Source organism: Malaclemys terrapin, chromosome 21 (genome assembly GCF_027887155.1).
Source record: "Malaclemys terrapin pileata isolate rMalTer1 chromosome 21, rMalTer1.hap1, whole genome shotgun sequence".
NCBI lineage: Eukaryota > Metazoa > Chordata > Testudines > Emydidae > Malaclemys > Malaclemys terrapin.
The window spans coordinates 4,019,872-4,043,192 of NC_071525.1; the positions used below are offsets into that span (position 1 = coordinate 4,019,872).

Consider the following 23,321-nt stretch of genomic DNA (forward strand, 5'->3'; position numbering starts at 1 on the left):
TCATTCCACTTTGCTGGCAGTAGTTTTACCGAGGGGTTGTCTAGGCTAGAGTTTTTGCTGGTGTTTTAACTCAACTAATTGGTTGCCAAGTAACTCAACTTTAGTCATTGGGATTTATGACTTGTATTGCGCCAGTACCCTGGGAGCCCCGGTCACGGTGCAAGGTGCTGCACAAACACAGAACCAAAAAGCCAGGCCCTGCCCCAGAGAGATCACTAATCTGGACACACCTCAAATGTTTGCACTTAGGGCTCCGCCTCTGTGACCTGGAACAAATGTCTGTGGAGTGTCCAGACTAGCTAAGCAGGTTGGTATATTGCTTTGAAATGTGATGGGACAATTAAAGGGCAAGACACTGAACCATTGAGGTGGGAAGCCGGTTGCTTTATTAAATGATAGACGAGGCACAGAATACATTGCGCGGCTCCTCGGGCACGCCTCAGCTGGTTTTACGAGCGTAGAGGACACAGCAGCAGAGCAGAAAGCTCGGTGGGAGCGGCCGATCTGCGCCGTCCGCTTCAAAGTCGTTGGTGAGGCTTCAAAGCAACCAGCCAGCAGGGGAGCCCACTCGTCTTTGGGTTACACGGTATCATCTTCATATACTTCCCGGAACCGAGGACAGCCCCGCATGCTCAGTGATAGCTCAGCACAGGGAAGAAAAGAAAAAAAGGTCTCATTCTTTCTCGGATCAGGACTAGCCATGAATGAGCTGGACAAACTCCAGAACGGTCCTTTCCTCCCTGGGTGAAGAATTTGAGTGACCATCACCCATTCATGATCGGTGAGGAAGAGGGCGAGGCCTAAATCAATGTGATTAGGTTGTTTCGTCCAGATCACCAGGAGGGGAGGTAACGAGCCATTCTGGAGGTGTTGGGCCATATCTTCAGCTGGTGTATGGCTGTTTCTCCACAGGCTCTGAGGGAGCACTGCTGATATACCCCCACTGGGGATCTGGCCCATTGACTTCAAAGGAGATAGCATATACACCAGCTGAGAATCTAACCCTGTGTGTATGCAGGTCAATGTGTGAATCTAACCAGCGTGCAGTGTGTCTCTCATCCCCCAAGGCATAACTGTCTGATCACTGCAGGTAGGGGGTGCAGGTACACGGGACAGATCTAGCAAGGTGTTCACAACAAGGGAGGAAGATGCCCTGGAAAAAAATTGGCCTTCAAGCTCAGCTGAGTTCCTGACATCCTCCTCATTAAAACTAGAGGCAAAGATACAGGTGGTTGTCTCAGCTGTAGCCTGTATTGTTATCTTGGCCAATACCCAACCACGATTCCTGGAAACACTCTTTCAGACGTAGGATGATTTCTCTCTTGGCTGGTATATTTCACATCTGATCCTGGAAATGAACAAGACAACCCCAGCTCAGAGGAGACCTTCATTGCTCTAAGAGGAGCACTGTCCTAAAAGGACGTCGGGTGGTTCTCTAGACCTGGCGTGTAAAAGCAACTGCAGCCTTTGGAACTCAGTAACCTTTGCAAGTGCTGTCAGAATGTATTTCGCGGTGGATCGAGGTCATTTTCCCCATTCACAAGCCAATGGGCTGTAGTCATTTAGATTAAAAGCAACAACAACAAAAGGCCGTGAAGGTCTTGTAAAGACATCGCATGTCAATTAAATACCTTTGTAAACAAAGCAAACAGACAAACCAGAAGACGGAAATTAAACAATTCTAGAGCCGCCATGAAGGAGGGAAAATGAGCCCGATTCTTATTTACTATAAAGCCTGCTCATGTAATGGGGCCTTACTACGGACGTGAATTATAGTTATGCACTGCCAGAGTGGTGTAAAGTGGCCGTAGTACAATTGAGAGTCAGGTCCAATGCGTAATTTGTTGTATGAAAAAAGTAATTAAAAAATCCCTCCCAATCCTAAAAGCCTCCATGTTGCACCTAAAAGGGTGAATTTTCCCAGGTCTGGGAAGGGATATAGCCAATGCCTACAGCAATGTAGAGCTTGTGTGTTACTCTCCGTGAACTGTGTACCCCACGGAGACAGGACTGAACCTCAAGCCCCTGATTCTACTTTGCTACATTCTACAGAACACTGGAATTTAATCCTCAAGTGTTTAAAAAGAAAATCCAAACAAGTGTGTTAAAAAAAAAAATCATTAAAAAATTGGTAAGTGTTACAAGGGTAAATTTCCTAAATGCTGCTTCCGATTGTCAATAGAAAATGGCCTATTTTAAGTTTAGAAGGGGGCCAGCTATTAGAGGAGACAGGTGAAGATACCACATCTGCCCTACAATTACATGGTTTCACTTGAGCAGAAGTAACAGCTGTGATGTGTCTATGGCCAGTGTGTCCCTGGACCCCTTCAGTCATCTTCTGAAGACCACGATTCCTGGTCATCTTTGAGCTGGAATTTCAGAGGCTGGCTGGGTCCCAGGTGAAAGACATCGTCTCCGAAAGGGGATGGGACAGCGATGGTCTGAGCCTCAAGGTCCTGTCTTTGCATGTGAGCACTCTGCATCATGTCAGCGAATTTGCTGTTGTCGGTTTCATCGGAGACCTGGCCTTTCTTGGAGTGTTCTTCTCCAGCTCCGTGGCCTTCTTCGTAGTCTGGCGTTTGCAAGGGGCTCCGACTTAGCATCGTTTCCAAGATGGGGAAGGCCTCTGGTTCCTCTCCGTGTAATTGCTGGGTGATGGTGACCTTCCCAAAGAATTCATCCCCAGAAGAGCTCACCTCGTGCCCTCTGGATTTTGCACAGTCGTGCTGATCGGTGAGTGGCTGCAGGTCTGAGATCCCATTCAATATCTGCTCTCCATGCAGCCCATTCATTTCTCCGTTGGCATTGCTCTCCGTCCACATGTGGCTGGACGTCGTCAGTTCCTTGGATTGTGGTGAGGAGTCCAGGACAGTCTCCTGCAGACCCCCTGTCTCACTCATGCCGCCGTCTCTCCCCACCTCCTGGGTCTGGTCTGACACCTCAATCCTGCCTTCAGTCTGCTGTTCATCTCCAGCGTGAAGCTCCGAAAGCCTCGCGCCCAGCATCAGCTCTTGGTTAAACTCCAGAGCTTGCTCTACAATCTCCAGGATGTCCGAGTCTTTCATGACATCTGCCGGAATCTTTGCTACCGTCTCCATGGAGTGGTCCATGGCACTTTGATTCATCTCTGTAGCATCCTTTGGCTGCCCGGGGTGAAGTCCTCCGCTGACCTCTGGATCAGAACCCGGATGGGATTGGGTGACATTGGGTGACTCATCCTCCGAGGAGAGAGGACTGCTAGAATCTGGGCTTCCTTTCTGGCTAAGAGGCAGTTCCCCTTCCAACAGGATCTCTCCTAGGTCAGCCATGCTGGTCAATGGAAAAACCTTCTGAGCATCTTCAGGGTGTACGTCACCAGGCTCGGGATCATCCAACGTTCCGTCGCTCTCTGTTTGAGCACCACCTGCAATGCTACCACAGTCGCTTGCTTTGGTTGGGAAACGATCCTCCTTTTCTGGCTCCCAGGTGAAATCCGAGCAGTGGGGCTTGCTCTCCTCTAGAGGAAACTCTCTACCCTCGCTTCCTTTGCCCGTGTTGCTCTCCTGTTCCACCTCCTCCTCCGATTCAGCCTCCAAGAGTCTCTCATCCCTTGGCACTTCAGACAGCGCCATGAGCATTTCTGGATCTTCTCCGGTGAGATTTGATGTTTCGACCTTGATTTCTTCGAAGTCCTCCAAAACCTCAGCTTCCTCCAGACAGGGTGTCTCTTGGCTGGGTGCCGAAACCATGAAATAACCTCCTTCTTCCTCTGCGCGCTCTGATGTTCTTGCCAACACCGGGCCAGATTCATCCTCCTCATTGCTTTCCTTCTCTTGGGAGCTTGATGGTGCGGCCCTGCTCTCTAGCTGTCCTACGTCATCTGGGGAAACTGCAGTGCTTTCAGGGGCTGGTGGTGAATCTCCACCGTCATCACTTACTGGAGGTGGTTGGTTGGACATGGCCTCAGCCAGCACCTCCTTTTCATAGAAGCGCAGGGGTGTGCTATCTGGCAGCGTTTCCTCCAACATAATCCTCTTGCCGCTTTCCAATTCCTCCTCCTCCATCCCTTCCATTTTCTGGGAGGCATTGGGGGAGACATCCTCCAGGGATCCCAGGGAGTCCTCAGATTCTGAAAAGTCACCTGGTGCCTGGGAGGCCATGTCTATGTTCTCCGGCCTCTTAGGTTCTTCACAGAGTTCTCCCTCAGCTTCACCCGCAACGTCTACCTTCTCCCAAGGCTCCTCCAGCACCTCGGTCCGTTCATCGCCGATTTCATGGCTTGGGGAGTCTCCAAGCTGTGGGGCAGGTTGGCTCTGGATGTCCTCGTGCTCTCTTTCGCTGCTGTAATGGTCTTCTTCCATCAGCTCCGTGCCGGGGCTGGCCTCCTGCTCCGCTTCGTTGTGTGACATTGGATGCTCACTGCCTATAAAGTGACCTGCATCATCATCATCATCTCCCATTATTTCTTCCATCTCTGCCCCCAAACTGCCCTTTATCTGCTCACGTTCATTTTCTGTTACTCCTGTGTTGGTCATTATAGTGTCCGCCCAGGCTGGTTCTTGCAAAGCAATGTCAGCAGCTTCCCCTATCTCCGGATAGCCCGCTGCATCTTCCTTACCCTCCCCTTCCTGTTCCTTTGGCAGGTGCCTTTGATAGTCTTCTTCCACTTCTTCCTCTCTGCCCAAGGACTCCAGTTTCTGAACATTCTCCAGACCCTCGTTGGCCAGCATAATGTCTTGTTCAAAGCCGTTCTCTTGCAGATCCCCAACCTCCTCCTCCAAGGTATCTTTCTCCTGCTTTAAGTTGTCATGTCTCAAGCTGTTCTCATCTGTGTGGAGATCCTCGTGTCCTAAAGTTTCCTCTTCCAGCTTTGCCTTGTGTTCTTCACTGTCCCCTCTTGTTCTGTCCAGGGTCTCATCCCCCAGGATGTTTTCTTCAGCCTTTGACACAGTCTCATCCCCAAAGATGGCCTCTCTGATGCTCAAGAGCTCACGGTTGGAGAACATCTCTTTCCTCCCGTCCTCTCCTACTGCGGCATCAGTCTCATGAAGTGACATTTCCTGCTGCTCAAACTTTTCCTGCTCTTCTTGGGGGCTTTCCACAACCAAAACTGGGTGACTTTCCATGGGAAAAGCTTGAGTTGCTTGTATTTCCGCCTGCAGAAATTCACTTTCCAGCATCTCTGCTTGGAAGTTGTCTTCTTCATTCTCCCTGGAAGGGCTCCAGAGCTCTCGCCTTTCCTCGTCTTCTGACAGATGCAACGCTTCTGTGCTCACCACCTCAAGGTCTTCTTCTCCGCGGTCAAACCCTTCCACATTCCCTTCCGTGGCAGGTAGGTGACTGTGGCCACTTATTCCAGCCTCCCAACTCTTTCCCTCTGCTCCTGTTAAAACCAACCCACCTTCATCTAATGGACTTCCCCGCTCTGTGCTCTTGCAAACTGCAGCAGTCTCCCCGCACATGTCTGCGCTCTGTGACCTTGGTGTGTCTTCTTCTTGACTCTCATTCTGCTTCCAAGATCTCACTTCCTCCCGGGTCTCTATTTCAGGCCTTCCCTCAGTGGCTAGAATATCAGGGATGCTTTCTTCATTTTGCTTGGTGGAAGGACCCAGCCCTGACTCCTCTCCGTCCTGCTGAGCAGAACTTTTCACATCCGGGAGCTCCTGGATGGCTGCTTCCCTGGTCTCCTCTTCAAAATGGGGCTCTAGGCCACTGTCCATTTCATCTGTAGCTTCGGTGCCTTTGACTGCCTTGAGCTGCTCTGCTGAATGACTGGCTTCCATCTGGCCTTCAGACTCAGTCTCCTTTCCTTCTTCCAATACCTCTGCGCTGGGAGAAGCAGCTAGCCCGTAAGCCTCTTCCAGGGGAGCAGAGACATGAGAATGCACGTAATTTGGGGCCTTATCTGCTTGCAGAGGGCCGGAGTCCACAGCTGGTTCGGAGCGATCTATTACTTCCTTCAGGGCATCTTCCAATGCTTCGTTGACCAGTTGCCTGGGACAGAGCGAATCATTGGGAGACAGCTTCCCGGGTGGTTCTTCGCTGGGATCTTTCTCGACCTCTTTCCTGGCTTCCTCGTGACATTCTTCCTCCTGGCCAATGTCACCTGCTTCCACCTGGCTTGCAGGTAGATCTCCACCTTCTGCTGCCAGGCTCCTGCGTTCCGTGTCTGGATCGGACCATCCCAACGGCCGTGGCTCCGGCACTGCGGAGCGCATGGAGTCAAGCCGCTCGAACGGCTCCCGGGAGAAAGAGTGGGCCACCATCTCTGCTTCGGCGGCTTTGATCATCTCCCCGGCGTGGGACGAGCCCAGCGTGACGGGGATTGAATGGCCCGGAGCGGCAGTATCCCTCACCGCTGGGGCACTTTTCAGGAGTGGGGACTGAAGGACTGAGTTGATTTTCTGGAACTCTCTAGCAACGGGGCCGTCACTCTTGGGGAGCACGGTGGCAACTTGCAGCTTGGAAGAATCAATTTGGTTTCTCAGTAGCTGTGTCTTGCTCTCTCCCTTCTGGAAGGTGGTGGGGCTCAGTCGGTGGTCCCAGGAAACCAGTCTCCTGCTCTCGGGCGTCACAGCTTGGAGTTTGCTGTTACTCACTTCCAGCTTGGCATCTGCAAAGAGCACAGAGGAAAACAAGCAGGATCAATATCCAGAAGTGGATCCCCAGGGAGAAAACACCAGCTACTCAATGGGTAAAGAGTTAGCCAAGAGAGGCAGACCGGGAACTGAAGTCTGGAGGCTGAAACCAGACAAATTCCAGTTAGAAGGCACGAAAACGAGGGTGATTACCTCTTGGAACAAACTACCAAAGGAAGTGGTGTATCCTCCATCTCTCAATGTCTTCAGGTGAAGACTGGCTAGCTTTTTGGAAAGATGCTTCAGTCGAATGCATGACTCCAATAGAGACGCAGCTGCTTATACCACAGGGATTATTTTTATTTAGCGTCTTTCAGAAGCGCCGACTTTCTGATTTCCCCTGGGGTGCTCGAACCCCGCTCTGCCCCAGACCCCGCCTCCCACTCCACCCCTTCCCCCAAGGCTCCACCCCCACCCCACCTCTTCCTGCCCCCGCTCTGCTGCCCCCACCTCTTCCTGCCCCGTTCCACCCCCTCCCCTGAGCATGCCCTGCCCTTTCTCCACCTCTTCCTGTCCCCCTCCTCTCCTGAACAGTTGATCTGCAGCGGACAGGAGGCGCTGGGAGGGAGGGGGGAGGAGCTGATTAGCGGGGCCTGCTGGTGGGAGCTAAGCACCCACTATTATTTTCCCTGGGTGCTCCAATCCCGGAGCACCCATAGAGTTGGCACCTCTGGCGTCTTTCCTCCAACCAGCGGGTAAAATTCACCCCACAGTAGTGGGCCAGCACCACCCGAGTCTCAACTATTTTGAAGCCTTAAGTGGGACTTAAGTGGTGCAAAGTACTTGTTCTGGATGCTGGGCACGGGGATGGGTTTCGCCCCGTAGTCATCGAAGAATCGCCCATCTTTGGAATGCAGCCACCTCTGGGGTGGAACGTGACAGCGCACAAGAACGCTTCTCAAGCAATTAGGTATGGGATGGGAGGATTAAGAGCCAAACTCTACCCTCCCTTGCAAGCCTATTGACGTTTAACAAGGTGGTACAGCTGTAACTAAAGCAGAATATATGGATAAAACTTAAAAAAAATCAATTTTTTTTTTATACACAAGGAAGATGACTGTCCTATTCCACCTCAGATGGGCATAGTGACAGCTTGTTACTTAACAGTAATTGAAAACAAAAATGCATCAGATCTTTTAAAAATGTGAATGAGGCCTACTCTGAGGGCTTAGAATTACATTGCAGTATCTCCCCTAGATGCTAGCTTCAAAGACTTAATAATCTTTTCATGCAGATTGTTAGATGAATGAATTAGAAACACGGGGCTGATTACCGGGCTCCAGAGGAATCCAAACAATAATACCACCTTGTCTAATATCCTCCACCCGATGCATGTCATCATTCAACTGACACCTATTACACCTCCCAACACCCTAGGTGTGGTGGTGTTTTTCTTAAAGCCCCAGCTCCAGGAGTCCTGTGATTATCTCAGCTTTCATTTGGGAAAAAAAAGTTTCTAACCTTCGTAATTGCAGAGAAAACCTTGGAAACATGAGCCCTAAAGGCTCAAAAACCAGAAGGCGAATACAGAGAACCTCAAAAATAGTATTTACAAAAAATAATCATGATTTTTAAGCCAATCTCATGATTTTGGGTTTTTTTTTGGAGAGGGCTGACTCCTGGTTTTTGAAGGCTTGGGGCTGGCAATGTTACAAATGGGGGGATGAGGGGGGGTAAATAACTAAAGACCCCCTTTCTACTCCCTGTGCCCCCATCCTCCACCGTGGGGGACGTTACAAGGGTGCTCCCCATCGGCTCCTCTGAGAATCCCACAGGCTTGGTTCACACTCCTCGGGGATGAGAAGCTACTGCCCCAGAATAGGAAAGCAGGCATGTCCACACTGGTCAGTGTGTGCTGTGTGTGTTCCATCTGTGACCGATCCACAGAGGATAAGTAGATGCCACCGATGGACGACGTCTGCACTGCAAAGACTGGCGGCATGGGCTACAGGGCTATAAAACTGCAGTAGAGACATCAAGAGCGTAGGCTCTGGGGACCCCGCGAGGGGAGTGGGGCTCAGAGCCTGGGCCCGAACATCGACAATGCAAGATTTAGCCCGAGCCCCGCGAACCTGAGTCGATCGACCCGGGCTCCGAGATTCGGCGCTGCGGGACTTTCGATTGGAGTGTGGAGGTAGCCACAGAGCCTCGGCTGGAGAGATCAAGCCGTAGCAGCTCATGCGGCTAGCTCTGGAGGCCTCCGGATCACGGCCTGGTGCGGCAGGGCTGGCCTACGTAACAGGCACGGCCCAGACGGCGTACGAGAGCTGGCGGGGAGGGAGGAAACCGTCTTACCTCTGAACCCATTGACCAGTTTGTACTCTGCTGAAGGCATTTGCAGCCTGCTGCTCTCAGCTTCCAGGAGCGTCCTGAAAGGAACAATCAGACGCCATATTATTCATAGAGTACAGCAGCTCCCTGAAGCCCCACCCGAGACCAGGCCCTGCTGTGCAAGGTGCTGTATGTAGACACCATAGGAGGCTTGTATAAGTTGTGCCCTGACATGCTCCAGTGGGGCAGGTGCTGTCACCTCTCCAGCCATCGCAGGGCTGTGGGACTGCCACAGGACCCAGCGATGGGCCGAAGCGATCAATAGCAGTAGGAACCCCCCTTCAGCTAAATAAATACGGAGCCCGTCCTAAGGCGGAAGAATCATCCCAGGGGGGCAAATCAAACACAAAGGGCTGCCACTGAAATTCAAAGGGATGTGGGGTGAAAGGATCTAGTTTTGCTCCATTTCATCAAGGAGGAAACTGAAGCCCGGAGAGGGAAAGTAACTGGGGGACGGTCACCCCCTCCCCACACAGAGGTTGTACAAAGAACAGAGTAAACTGAGGAAGGGGTTGTCAGCCTTTGTCCCGCTTCTGTCTTGTCGTATTGACTGCACGGACACAGCCTCCCAGGCCAGCGTGGACCTGGCCTCAGACACGTCTGAAAACTCAGAGCAAGTCGAAGTCTCACATTCCCACCTCCCCCCCACCCCATAGCGAGGCAGGGCAGTGCGACACACGGGGAAACTGAGGCACACAGCAGCTACACGGGGAGTTTGTGGCAGAGCCAGACATAGAACCCAGCGAGTGTTCTGACCACTAGACCATCCTGCCTCTCACGCTGTCTGCTAGTTGGAACGTGCCAGGAGGGGGGGGTCTCTTGCTGCGCCCCCCCCCCCAAGATCTTCAATCCTAGCCAGAGGCTGAGCGCTGACAGATGCACTGTGACCGCTATCGCACCATCATAACCCCCACATTCAGCGTAACCCTGGGGGCCCTTACGCGCTGGGATGTAGGTCATCACGGGACCCTCAACCCGGCAGCTTTGCCCGTGGGACGCGCTTTGCAATGCTATGTGCGCTCCGTCGCTCCCTTTCTCCTTTGCAAAATAGAACCCTCCCCTCCAACCGCCCACCCCCCCGCCCGCTCACCCATCCCCTTTCATCCCCTCACAATACCACCCGTGCACACAACACTACCCCGCTCTGCAGCGCTAGGGGAGAACCACCTATTCTCGAGACCCAGGCCCTCGATGACATAATGACTAGTCCTGGAGGGGCTCCCCCCTCTCCACGGAAGACACTATTCTCATGCTAATCCCTCCCTTCCCAACTATACATTTGTCTGGGAGCCATCTGGATGGGGAAGGTGGGGGTAGGAATGCAGCTAGCCAGCAGGTTCCCAGGGAATGTCCTTTGCGGAGGGAGGGAGAAGAGAAACGGACAATAAAGCCAAAGGCGCCTTTTGCACCCGGCCAATAAATGCCACGTTTCATGTATTTATTTATTTCTTAATCCCTTTGCAAAAGGGGCTTTAAAAAAAAAACAAAAAAACAAACCAAACTCTTGTGAGGTCCGGAGGCTCCGTATCTGTGCACGCTTCATTCTTACCCACAGGGAGCTGCCGGTCCTGGCTTTTTTCACGTCTACACTGTGGGTGCAACAGTGGGTCAGATGCTTGCTACAGCGATGGAAGGGATTTTTCCATCAATGCAGTTAATCTGGCCCTCCGAGAGGCAGTAGCTAGGGCAACAGAAGATTCTTCCATTGATCTAGCCCTGTCTACAGTGGGAAGCAGGTTGGCTTAATTACGGCCCCCAGGGGGGTGAATTTTTCACCCCCGAGCGTCATTGCAATGTTGACTTTTAGGTACAGAGAAGGCTTGGCAGAGCCCCGTAGTGTAGATGCAGCCTCTGCCGACATAAGGGGTTTTTCTGCGGGGACAGGAACACTGTCGGAAGTGTGGTTTTTTCACACCGACGGAGCCATACCGACCTAACTTTTCTGTGTCGGCCAAGCCTTGGAAGGCTTAATAGGCAGCAGGTTTAAAACAAACAAAAGGACGTACTTTTTCACCCAGCGCACAGTCAACCTGCGGAACTCCTTGCCAGAGGATGCTGTCAAAGCCAAGACTATAACAGGGTTAAAAAAAGAACTAGATACATTCATGGAGGATAGGACCATCAATGGCTATTAGCCAGGATGGGCAGGGATGGTGTCCTTAGCTTCTGTTTGAAGCTGGGAATGGGCGACAGGGGATGGATCACTTGATGATTCCTTGTTCTGTTCATTCCCTCTGGGGCACCTGGTACTGGCCATTGTCAGAAGACAGGACACTGGGCTAGATGGACCTTTGGTCTGACCCAGTAGGGCTGTTCTTATGCTTTGCCAGCATAGCTGTATTGCTACCCTGTACCGGCAAAGTGCTCCAATGTGGACGCAGCTTGACCGGCACAGCTGCGTTGCGCTGGTAGAGCTGAAGTGAAATAAGCCGTGCTGGGAAAAGAACAGCTTTGCCAGTATAGCCGCATCTGTGCTAGGCGGGATCAGACTTCTTCACCCTCCCCCGGCCCGGCCGACAGAGCTATGCCGGCAAATATTGGTAGCGTAGGCCTGGCCTATGAGATTTAGGAGCCTAAATCTGCGCTAACTCAGTCCTGGCCTACACTTAAAATGTAGATCTTCAGGGGTGTGATCAATTCATCCCCCTGAGCACCATAGTTATGCCGACCTAGACTAGGGGTCTCAACCTTTTTCTTTCTGAAGGCCCCACAACATGCTATAAAAACTCCCATGCTACAATAACTGGTGTTCTATATATAAAAGCCAGGGCCTGCGGGGGGGGGGGGGGGGGGGGGAGTAGTAAGCAGTGCTCCATGCCACAGGGAGCACCACAAAGCTACGTTGCTTAGGCTTCTGCTTCAGCCCCAGGTGTCAGGGTCCAGGGCTTCAACCCCATGCGGTGGGGCTTTGGCTTTCCTGGTTCTGCTTGGCGGACCCCCTGAAACTGGCTCGCAGCCCTCCAGGGGGCCCCAGACCCCTGGTTGAGAACCATGGCGCTGGACCATGACCACGGGACACACAAGGATTGGGTGGAAGGAGCAGAGCAGTGGCTGTCATAGAATCATACAATATTAGGGTTGGAAGAAACCTCAGGAGGTTATCTAGTCCAACCCCCTGCTCCAAGCAGGACCAACCCCAACGAAATCATCCCAGCCAAGGCTTTGTCAAGCCTGACCTTAAAATCCTCGAAGGATGGAGATTCCACCACCTCCCTAGGGAACCCATTCCAGTGCTTCACCACCCTCCTAGTGAAATAGTGTTTCCTAATATCCAGCCAAGACATGTCCTACCATCAGCACCCCGGAGCCTGTGATACTCTGCTCCACCATCCTCTCCTTCCTCACCCAACTGATTCCAGAAGCCACCTGACATACTCGGTACCAGCTGACTGGCCTGGCCCACTGCAGGAAGGGGTGGAGAGCAGCTGAAAACACTCGCTGCTCCACCTGCATCCTCGCTGAGCCGCCTTGGCCACGTGAGGTGAGCTCGCTGGCCCGGTTAACGAGCCGTGTCCTCATTAGCAAGTGGCACAGCCCATCATCTGCCTTTCGGCCACACACAAACAAGAGGGAAGCAGGCGCGAAGCAAACCGGCGTTGGCCTGCCCCAGAGACTCTCACCCAGTTACCCCCAACCTGAGCCCAAAACCTCGTGTTTGGCTAAAGCATCTTCCAGAGATGTGAAGATTTCAAGAGGTGGAGAAGCTTCCACTTCCCTAGAAGCTGGGTATTCTGAAGACCCCCTCTGCCCTGGTTGCCCGGCATTGTCTGGGAGACTGTGCGGATGACTGACATGCCAGGGGTGGCTGTCACCTGGGTGAAAGGAGCTGGCATCGCTCCATTTCCTAGTGGGGGGGTCCCTACAGCCACCAGATTGGCAGCCTCCCCACAGACTGAGTGGCCGCTGGGGGGAAATTGCTCCTCCAGCCCCTCGAGTTAGTCTCTGACGCGCAAAGTGTGTGTGGGGGAGACATTGGGGGCCGGTGACGAGGATCAGACCCGGAGCCTTCGGAAGCAAAATGACCTCCCGTGCTGGGGCACTGGGGTCAGTAGAGATTCAGAGGGGGAGAGCGCCTCCTACTGACCACCCACCCCGCTCCCTGCAGCACAGCGCCCCCCAGCGCCATGACTCAGAGGGGAGAGCGCCCCCTACTGACCCACCCACCCCACTCCCTGCAGCACAGCGCCCCCCAGCGCCATGACTCAGAGGGGAGAGCGCCCCCTACTGACCCACTCACCCCGCTCCCTGCAGCACAGTGCCCCCTAGCGCCATGCTGAGGCACTGCGGACAGCCATGACTCAGAGGGGAGAGTGCTGCCGATGGCCGAAGGGGGAACAACTCACCTGTAGGTTGCCACCTCCAGACCGAGGGACATCTTCAGGTGCATGAGCTGCTGTCTCTCCTCCAGGACGTGAGCAATCTGGACTCCCAGGGCCTCTTTCTCCTGCTCCAGAGACTCGAGGGCCAGCTAGAAACAACAAGCAGGAGGGAGCAACGGTCAGGGCGCTGGCGGGTGACCCCAGCAGCGCTCCGGGACCGTGCCCACTAGCTCCCAAGCTCCCAAGACCAAAGCCTCCCATGAATGAAGATCTGCTCGATTGGAATCTAAAAGAAACGAACCCAGCTTCCCTTCCGCCAGTACCCGAGCACCTCCCAGTCTGCAAAGTATGTCCGCCTCTCTGCGAGGCAGGGCCGTGCTGCTATCGCCATTGGGCCGACAGGAATGGAGGTGCACAGAGGCGAAGGGACAATCTCAAGGTCACACCAGGAGTCTGTGGCAAAGCAGGGACTTCTACCCAGCTCTCCCTGGTGATAGGCTAACACCCCACCCGCTGCCCCATCCTCCTTGCCGTGGGGCTCAGCGCTGAGCACCCTCAGGCTTCAGCGCTGGGCCCCCCAACACTGGGAGGGGGAGCTGCAGTGAAACACGACGGGCACGGCTGCTCTATCAGATGGCAGCTCCTTGGGGGTTAGGGCATCTTCCTCCCCACTGCAGGGATCCTGTCCGGTCCCACCCCCAGGGATCCTGTCCGGTCCCATCCCCAGTCCTAGAATCCCAGGCCAGAAGGGACCTTCGTCTGACCCCCTGGACCTGAGACCTGCCCCAAAGTATTCCCTAGTGCGGGTCTTTGAGAAAAACGTCCCATCTTCAGCTAAACATCACCAGTGATGGAGAACCCACCCCACCCCTGGATAAACGGTTCCCGTGGTTAATTACGGTCATGGCTAGAAAGTGACGCCTTATTTCCAGTCTGAATTTGTCTGGCTCCAACTTCCAGCCATTGGCTCGTGTCAGACCTTCCTCTGCTAGATTGAAGAGCCCGTTAATTCCCCGTGTAGGTACCTATAGACCGTAATCAAGTTACCGCTCCCCCTTCTCTGTTACCTAAAGAGACTGACGTCTTGCGTCAAGCCCATCCCATTCCAGATATCGAGGGTTCCACCCCTGACTGTGACCAAGGACATTAAAGGACAGGCTAGACCATTCGGAGCCTGCTCCCGTCACTCGGACAGGAGAGCTCTTAGCACCACCCAGGATCGGGCCATAGATGCCCCGTCACCCCCAAGCCAGAGAAGGGCAGGCAGACATGGGGATCTCCCCACCCCCACCTCCGCTGCCAACCCTACCAAGGAAACAATGTCCTCCAGTAAAGAAGGCATTTGCCTGGGATGTCAAAGAACTGGGATCTAACCATTGCTCTGCTGTGACTTTGCAGTGGGACCCCATCTAAGCCCCTCCACCCCTGCGTGCCTCAGTTTCCCCAGCTGTACAATGGGGGAGGCGAATACTACACCCCCCACCCCTTGTGTAAAGAGCTTGAAGATCTACAGACACAAGGAGCTCGGGTTTATTATTACACAGGGAGTGCCTAGCTCAAAAGCCACGGGTCGTGGCGGGTGAGGGGTTAAGGCTGGGTCTATTCTCCCAGTCTTGGGGCGCCGGCCGGGCCTCGGAGAACAATGTCTGGGGGGTGGGTGGGCAGGGCTGGCACCGTCTTTTGTAGCCACCAAGCGTTGATTAGCATCTAAATCAGAAGCCGGAAAGTGAAAGGATCAAAAGGTCACTTCGGCTCCTCGCATGCCTCAGTGGGCCGCCCGGCGTGTGGCGACGCTGATGGGAGACCACAGCGGAACAGCAGGGAGGAGTACGGAGAAACACCAAGGCCTGCGTCCCAGGCGCCCCCATCCCAGGGTGGGGCTCCCCCAGCTCCGATCTCCGTTGTGCGGGGGGTCATCCCCCTCTCAGGTCATTTACCCAGTCTCCGTCTACGATCATGAGTGAATTCATCCCTCTGCAGCGGGGAAGTGCTTGTCTCTCATTTCATAGATGGGAGGCTGAAGTGCAGAGAGCCAGATTTCCAAAGTGACTTCGGTACGGGAAGATAACAATAAGCCCTGGCTCCTAATTAGAGCGTCTCCATCCCTAGATCTCAAAGCACTTTACAAAGCAGGTCAGTGTCACAATCCCCATTTCACGGATGGGGAAACTGAGGCACGGAGCAGGGACATGACTTGCCCCAGCAATGACAGGAATCGGACCCAGGCGTGACGCTTTCTCGAAGTGCCCCAAACCACAGGGCACCACATAAGCCCCCCGCCTCAGCGGGAAAGAGATTTGCTGATGCTCAACTGGGTGACCACTCCCGGCCACCCCGGGAGTGCTTCTCAGCCCTGTGCCAGCCCTTACTTTGCCAGTGCACCCCAATTCCTGAACCGCACAAAAGAGCATTCCCCGGAGCATCCAGCCCCCCGTCACTGGATGCTCACAGCAATTACCAACCTCGCTGTCTTCAAAGACACAGCGCCCACACTGGCTTGTTCGATTCAACTAAGAATTCACACAAGGCTTCGCATTACGGCACTGAGATCTACTTATGAGCAAACAAAGAAGCCTATTAACAAAGAGAGTTTTAAGGGATACTGAGAAAGGCCACTGGAAACCGAACTGGTGACAATAAAACAAAAGTAAAACAAGCTTCTAAGAGGATAAACATAACGTCAGGAAGCTACAAAAGGACTTTGAGGGCGAGAAAACTGCTCTAGCCAGAGTTTGGATCTTGATTTGACAGAAAAATCAGCAGATTTTCCATGAATCACTCCCCTCCGCCTGGAGTGTTCCTCGGGGAAATGGAGAGCCAAATGCCTTTTTGCTTCTCCTTCTCTTTCCCCCAAACTCACCGTTTTGACCCAGAGACGAGACAACCCCAATGTGGGTTTAGTCTCCAATGTCTTCCCATGCTAATTTCACATCCCTTCCCCCGGCGAGCCTGGCTTTTTTGGTGGACTTACGTGCAAATGGTGTTTGCTTTGTGTTGGTTTCCCGATGCTTAACTTAGAGTAGAGTCAACTCCATGCTCCAGGTGTCGCTACACCTCCCACTAGCAGACGCTGGGTCTGGATGACAGGGGATGGATCACTCAAAATTACCCTGTTCTGTTCACTCCCTCTGAAGCACCTGGCATTGGCTACTGTCAGAAGACAGGATGCTGGTCTGGATGGACCATTGGTCTGATACAGCATGGTCGTTCTTATGTTCTTATGAGAGAACTATCTTCCCTCTTGTCTGGAAAAAAACCCTCTTTTTCTCTGTGTTTGGCAACAGACTTCAAAGCATAATATCAATGAGTATCCATAATTCCTCATACAGCATTCATACATACATTTCACAATGATATTCGTGACCAGTGTGTCAGCGGCTTTCACTGGATACCTTACAAGACACTTTCTGGATAAACGCTGTGACAGCAATATACTGGGCTTCTGTGTCCCACCAGATCTCCTGGGTCCCAGTCCAATGCATCATCCCCCAGGCCCCGCATTTCAGTGGGACCGTATCTGCTTAGACACATCTGCAAATCCCACAAGGCACCTAAATACCTTAGAACGCCCAACCCATCGAGACTAAGTGACTTACCCAAGGTCACACTGGAAAACTGTAGCAAAGCAGGGAGGTGAAACCGGCTTTCCCCAGTGGCAGGTTAGGACACCAGCGACTGCACCACCCTTTCACCCTGTGCTGGGCTCTCTTCCTTCTCTCTGGAGGTTTTCACACTTTCCCTTCCCTGCTATCCCAGGGCCCGACCCCCAGTCAGAACCACTGAGGCAGCTGTCCTTGTAAAGCAAGGCCGTACCGTAGGAAGGCGGAGCTGCTGCCAAGCCAGAGTTTGCAGCAGTGCAGTATATGCTGGTATCAAGCACGGGGGAGGCTGCGCCGGCAGATCTCAAAGGAGGCTGGTGTCATTATCCCCATTTGTCAGATGGGGAAACTGAGGCACAGGAGGAGGGAGTGACTTGCCTGAGGTCAGGTTGGTTAGTGGCAGATCTGGGACTACAACCCAGGAGTCCTGACACCCAGTCCTCTAGTGGGATGGGTCCTTTGGAGTACATGATCCTGCCACTCCCCTCCCCCTGTTCCACTGACAAGTCACAGGATCTCACTGGAAAAATTTGTTGGGAGAGGGAATAAATTTTTTCCCCTTTCGAACCCTGCAAAATGGAAACAACTTCAAAGTGTGGACCAGCTCTGGGTTATACACACAGTGTGAGAAACAGTCCCTGCCCCAAAGAGCTCTCAGTGGTCAAGGGGTGGGGAAACTGAGGCACGGAGCGGTGCAATGATGTAGCAGGCCAGTGACAGAGCTGGGTGTAGAATCCAGGTGTCTCGGTGCCAATTGTAGCTGGCCCTCGAGGCCCCAGGGACCGTAGCTGCCAGAGCCAGCTACTGCATAGAGTGACCAGATGTCCCGATTTTATAGGGACAGGCCCGATATTTGGGGCTTTTTCTTACATGGGTGCCTATTACCCGCCCCGATTTTTCACACTTGCTGTCTGGAGTCCCACGCCCGGAAACACCTCCAGCGAGCCCTCTCCCCAGCTCAGATCACAGCTCCTCTGTCTCGAATGGCTCTTTCCCATGTGCCTCTTAGCTTGTGGTTTGCATGCAAGCCACTGGTCCCAAGCCAAGTTCTCCTATCAGATTTCTCACCGCCCTTTCCCCATACAGGAAATAATCACTCACCCTTCCTTCCCGAGGGATAGGAATGAGGGGCTCATAAGTCATCACTAATGATCTCTTCCTCCCCAATCCAATGGGGTGAGGGAGGGAGGGGAAAGAGACATGCTGCCTGGCCTAATCACCTTCTGCCCAAATGTGAAACCGACAAGGCTGCCGGAACCCTGGATCCAGTGACACCAACATCTTGTTGAGAGTGACAGCTTCCCCCATGGGCACAGGACAAAACACAGAGCCTGTGGTTTCCTGCTCAGAGACATTAGAAAATACTATGGCAGTAGGTTTAAAAGCACCTAAAATCAATTCTTCCATGCATGGATTAGGGACAGAAGGAAGAGAAGGATGAATGAGAAAAAAGCAGAAGAGAAGAATGAGAAAGAAGAAAAAAAAAAGAAGGAGAGAGGGAGGAAGGAGAAAGAGAAAAGAAAGATCCTAAAAAAGAAAAAGGAAGAAGATAGAAGAAGAAGAGTGAGAGTGAAAAACAAGGAAGAGAAAAGAAAGGCGGAAGAGAAGAGTGAGAAGAGAAAGAACTGGATTGGAGTGCTAGGTTGCTGATGAAGCCAGGCTGTGGGGGTTCAGGCATGTTTTTGGGGAGCCAGCGATCCCAGAGGGGAGGGGAGGGTGAGTAGGGTAGAAATCTGCTACTACAAACCCAGCAGGAGGAAGTCTATACAAAAAAAAAAAAACCCTGCACTGTTCTAACCCCATTCCTCAGTCATGAAACAGCCTCCCACCCCGGAGCCTTTTTTTATTCCTCTAACACACCAGGCTGAGGGCCGCGGGGTGGGGGGGAATTCCTGGCTGTTCAGATTAGCGGCCCCTAGTAAAATTTAGCCCTGAACTTTCACAGCATTCCTTGACCCTTTTCCATGCTGATAAAAACCCAGCGACATCCCTTCTCCACTGAATTATTTTTGCAGCTGTTCCGCTGACAAAGCCAGGCGAGATTTCTTCCCCTCCTTCGTCCAATTTTCTGACCACAGTTACCTGAACCAAACAGCTGCTAGGACAACTGGGACTAGAAGATGATGGGGGCATATGGAGGCCACGGGCAATTCGATCTCTTTTCCAAATGAGGTCTGGTCTCTTTCGACGGGGGTTCATTTTGCAGCATTCTCCATGGGGGTGCAGGAGAGTTCAGAGAATCAAAGAGCTGACTCTGTGAAACTGGCCCAGTCAGCAAGTTGTGAGCCAGATGCCGATCGCGTGAATCTGGAGAAACTCCATTACAGTCAGTAGGGTTACTCTGGATTTACACCAGTGTATTTGAGATGAAAAATCTGGCCCTAGTCCCGTTAGCGAATAGTTACTCCAGATTTACTCAGATGTGACCAAGATCAGAATCTGGCCCTAACGCCATCAAAGGTAGTAGAATTCCTGCAGATTTAGACAAGTGTATTTGAGATCAGAATTTGGCCCTTGGACTTCCAAACCAGAAATGAATCCACCCGAAATCCTCGTGGACCAATCACACCTCTGAACGCTGGGGCCAATTTCAAACACCCTCAAGATCTGAATTTTGGAAACAGCCCCAGGACCTCATCCAACCTCCTGGATCCCAAACCTGATGTGCTGGGCCCGGTTCTGATCCTAGTTACACTGGTATAAACGCAATGGCGTTACTCCTGCTTTCCAAGCAGCCAGATTCTCGCTCCTGCTCAAAATATCCCAGAAACCTAAGATGCTCACTGCAGCCGCCTTTGTTCCACCGAGATTTTGCAGTGGGAGGAATTTTTTTTCTAGACAGCAACACTAAGCAATCGAAGCATCTCTCATTTCAGAAAGCTTGGGGAGGGGAGAGTGCTGGCATGCCCGGTCCCTGACGGTTGTATCCTCTCTCTCGTTCTGAAAGGGATGAACCCAATAACTGGGGCAATGTTGGATCCAGAGTGTGAGAATCTAACTTGCATACTGTGGTGACGAGGGATAGACGGATGGGTGAACTGATCATCTATGACTGTGAACAAAGCAGAAGCTGTGTCCATAAACTCATGAGTGACGCTGATTTGTACAGGAGTTCGAAGGGACTCATTTATGGCCCAACTCCCTGTGAACGCAGGTGATCCAAGATTTTAAAGCAGGTTGCACCTGTCAGTTTAGTAGTTAAGGTAAACATCCCCATATGCTCCATACCCGGAGATTGGCAAAACCAGGGCTAGGCCGGGGGCTTGCCACACGCTTTTGTTTCCGATTCCAGGAATTGCTGGGAGTTTCCCCTCACCCCCACATCGGACAGTCCCACGTTCACATGCTAAGAAAGCCCCAATTCCAGGCCGCATTAGTCGCTTGTTGTTGTTCGCAGAGCTTGACCGATGTCCAGTTCATGGACTGCGTCCCATTCCCAGCCCCATCAGTGCTGCCCTGTGAATGTTAATTGGACTCTCATGGACCGAGGGAGGTAAGTGTCCTTGTCCCACTGTTAGGGAGGGAGAAGCGGAAGCACAGAGAGGGAGTGACCCAGAAGTCTGGGCCTCCAGGCCTGTACGTTAGCCACTGACCCACCCACAGGTTGGTGCAAGGCTCCGATCTACAGGGGCCGGTTTTACTGCTGAGGCACACAGAGATGGGGATAGAACCCAGGAGTCCTGCCTCCCGCTTCCTCCTGGATGTAACCATTAAATCACACTCCCTGGCATAGAACCCAGGAGTCCTGGCTCCCAGTCCCCCCAGGCTCTAACAACTACAGCACATCCCCTTTCCCTACCAGAGATAGGAATAGAACCCAGGAGCCCTGCCTCCCACTGCCCCGGAATCTAACCATTGGAGAACATTCCCACCCAGAGATGGGGATAGAACCCAGGAGTCCTGCCTCCCACTGCCCCTGGATCTAACCATTGGAGAACATTCCCACCCAGAGATGGGGATAGGACCCAGGAGTCCTGCCTCCCACAGCCCCTGGATCTAACCATTGGAGAACATTCCCACCCAGAGATGGGGATAGGACCCAGGAGTCCTGACCCGCAGACTCCCTGATTCTAACCCTCCAGCTCACGCCAGGAGTCCTGTGCACAACGAGCTGTCTGTAGGGAGCGAATGGCTCTGTAAGTGCACGGTGTTCGCTCTCCCTTCTTCCACCCCCACGCCCGCCTGCAAGAAGAACCCTGACCCACCTGGAACTTCTCGGCCTCCCCTCTCTGGTCCTGCCACTGCCTGGAAAGACTCTCTTCCAGCATCCCCTTCCGTGCCTTCAGCCCAGCCAGCTCCTTCTCCAGTTGCTGCAGATGCAGCTGGTTCTGCCGGTTGCCTTCCACCGCCTTCCAGAGATTCTCCTTGGCCTGGCACAAGGAGCTCTCCAGCTGGGAGACCTCACTCTTGTAGGTCTCCACCGCTCCCCTCCAGATCTCCGAGAGCCTCTTGGAATAGTCCTCCACCTCCACGGGCTGGAAAGCCACCGGCACGGCACGGAAGTTCTCCAGGCTCTGGGAGAAGCTCGCCATCTCCTGCTCCAGCCCGGCTTTCTCCTCCTCGTGAACGTCCACCAGCACCTCCACTTCCTTCTCCAGCTGGGTGGCTCTTTCCCTCAGCCAGATCTGAGCCCGTCTCTCCTCCTCCAGCTCCTTCTTGCTCAGGGCCAGTTGCTTCTTGGCTTCTTCCTGGGCCGCCCGCTCCTTCTGGCAGCGGCTTTTCACATGCTGGATCTCCTCGGAGAGGTTGTCTCTGGTCAGCTCCGCCGCGTGCTTCTCCCTGAAGGCATCATCCAAAGTTGCCCTCAAGGCGCTCAGCTCCTCCTCATATTTGCACCGCCAGGAGCTCTCCGCCGGCCTGTCCTTCGCACTCTGGATCTCGGCTCTCAGCAGCTCATTCTCCTCTTCCAGGAACTTGACCCGGGCCAAGTAGGCTTCCAGACGCTTGTTGAGGTCCCACATCTGGAGAGATTCCTCCCCTAAGGCTCGGGCTGCTAGGAAGCCCTCCATGCTCTGGTCCACTCCCGGCGCGGCTTGCCAAGAACGTGATCTGCTGGACGGAGAGGAAACAGAAGGGAGCAAGTGGCTGGGAAGCGAACAGAGCTGAACTATTCATACTCCCGGGCAGCGGAGTGGGAGGCCCCTGAAAGTCAGCGAGAGCATGCAGTGGGCTTTAACCCTTTGCTGCCTGGGATGCCTACAGCCCAGGCACATATCTGAGAAGCAAGTTGGCCAGTGCTGGCTGGGGAGGGCGCAACATCTCTTCGGTGCCCCCGACGCATGACTCCGCTTTGGAGCGAGACACTTTAACCGCTGATGGAGAGGCTTAAGCATGCCCCAAGCAGGGGCTCTGCTTAAACTGCCAGGGTGTCCCAGGCAGGAGAGACGGCTCGGGAAAGCCGGGGGGGGAGGAGGGGAAATCGATATGAAAAGAGGTAGCGCACAAGGCAACGGGCTGGGAATCAGGACGCCTGGGCTCTGCGATCTTCCTGCTGTGTACCCATGTGCAAGTCCCCTCTCGCTGCCTGTTTTCCCTTCCGCCCTTTGCCTGGCTTGTCTGTTTAGATGGCAAGTTCTCTGGGGCAGGGGCGGTCGCTCGTTATATGTCTGTACAGCGCCTGGCGCAATGGAGCCCTGATCGGAGACGCTACAGTAATGCTAATAATCATGATAAGCTTCTCACGCTTTTGTCACTTTCCTTAGTCCATTGTTCCCTCGAGGCCAGGAGCTACTGAAACTCACCCATCTGCAGAGGGGACACCCCCCGAATCCCCACTTAAGCCCCAGGGCTTGATTCTAGTGGTCTCGTGTTCCCCAGGCCTGGACTGGCCCTTGGCACATCGATTCGTTTCACTGTAACCACCTGGGGATTTAAAGGGGGAAAACATCACGGGAGACGTTCTCCGTGGAAGGATTAGCGTTAAGGTGGCACCTACGTCTCAACATCCTTAAGGCTGGAGACTGGGCTGAGAATCCACCGAACTCATTTCACACAGGGCGATGGAAATGGAGGGGAAAGAACAGTAGATCGTGTGTGTATACCTAGAGAGAGAGACAAAATACCCATTAAGTGGAGCAGGGCAAAACAAGGGGGGAGGAAATTATAAGATGTTTTCCAAGTTGTTCCCTTTTTTAAAAAAAAGAATGTTTCAATTAATTCCTAAACGTTGACTTTTTTTGAAATTAAAAAAAATAATAATAATTTGCCAGGGGAAAACTTCATCGATGATTTTCCTGATTTTTTTTTTCAAATTCTGTCTCATATTTCAACCAGCCCACCCATTAATCCAGTCATCTCTCCATTTCAGCGACTTATCTGGCCCTCGTTGCCACAACGCTGAAGGTGTTTATCCGCACAACACCGCTCTGAGGCAGGGCACTGCTGTTATCCCCATGGCATAGATGGGGAAACTGAGGCACAGAACGACTCAGTGCCTTGCCCAAGCTCCTCCAGGG

At 53.1% G+C, this 23,321-nt stretch overlaps 1 protein-coding gene across 1 annotated transcript; it reads right to left on the reverse strand.

The window, feature by feature from the left end:
• Positions 1 to 363: 363 nt before the first annotated feature.
• On the reverse strand, positions 364 to 21,996 carry NES (nestin). Its single transcript, XM_054011056.1, has 4 exons — positions 21,072 to 21,996; positions 13,292 to 13,416; positions 8,913 to 8,986; positions 364 to 6,592 (listed from the first exon to the last, which is right to left on the reverse strand). The coding sequence occupies exons 1-4, from the start codon at positions 21,873 to 21,875 to the stop codon at positions 2,328 to 2,330; spliced, it is 5,268 nt and encodes a 1,755-aa protein (XP_053867031.1). The 5' UTR covers positions 21,876 to 21,996; the 3' UTR covers positions 364 to 2,327.
• Positions 21,997 to 23,321: the final 1,325 nt, after the last annotated feature.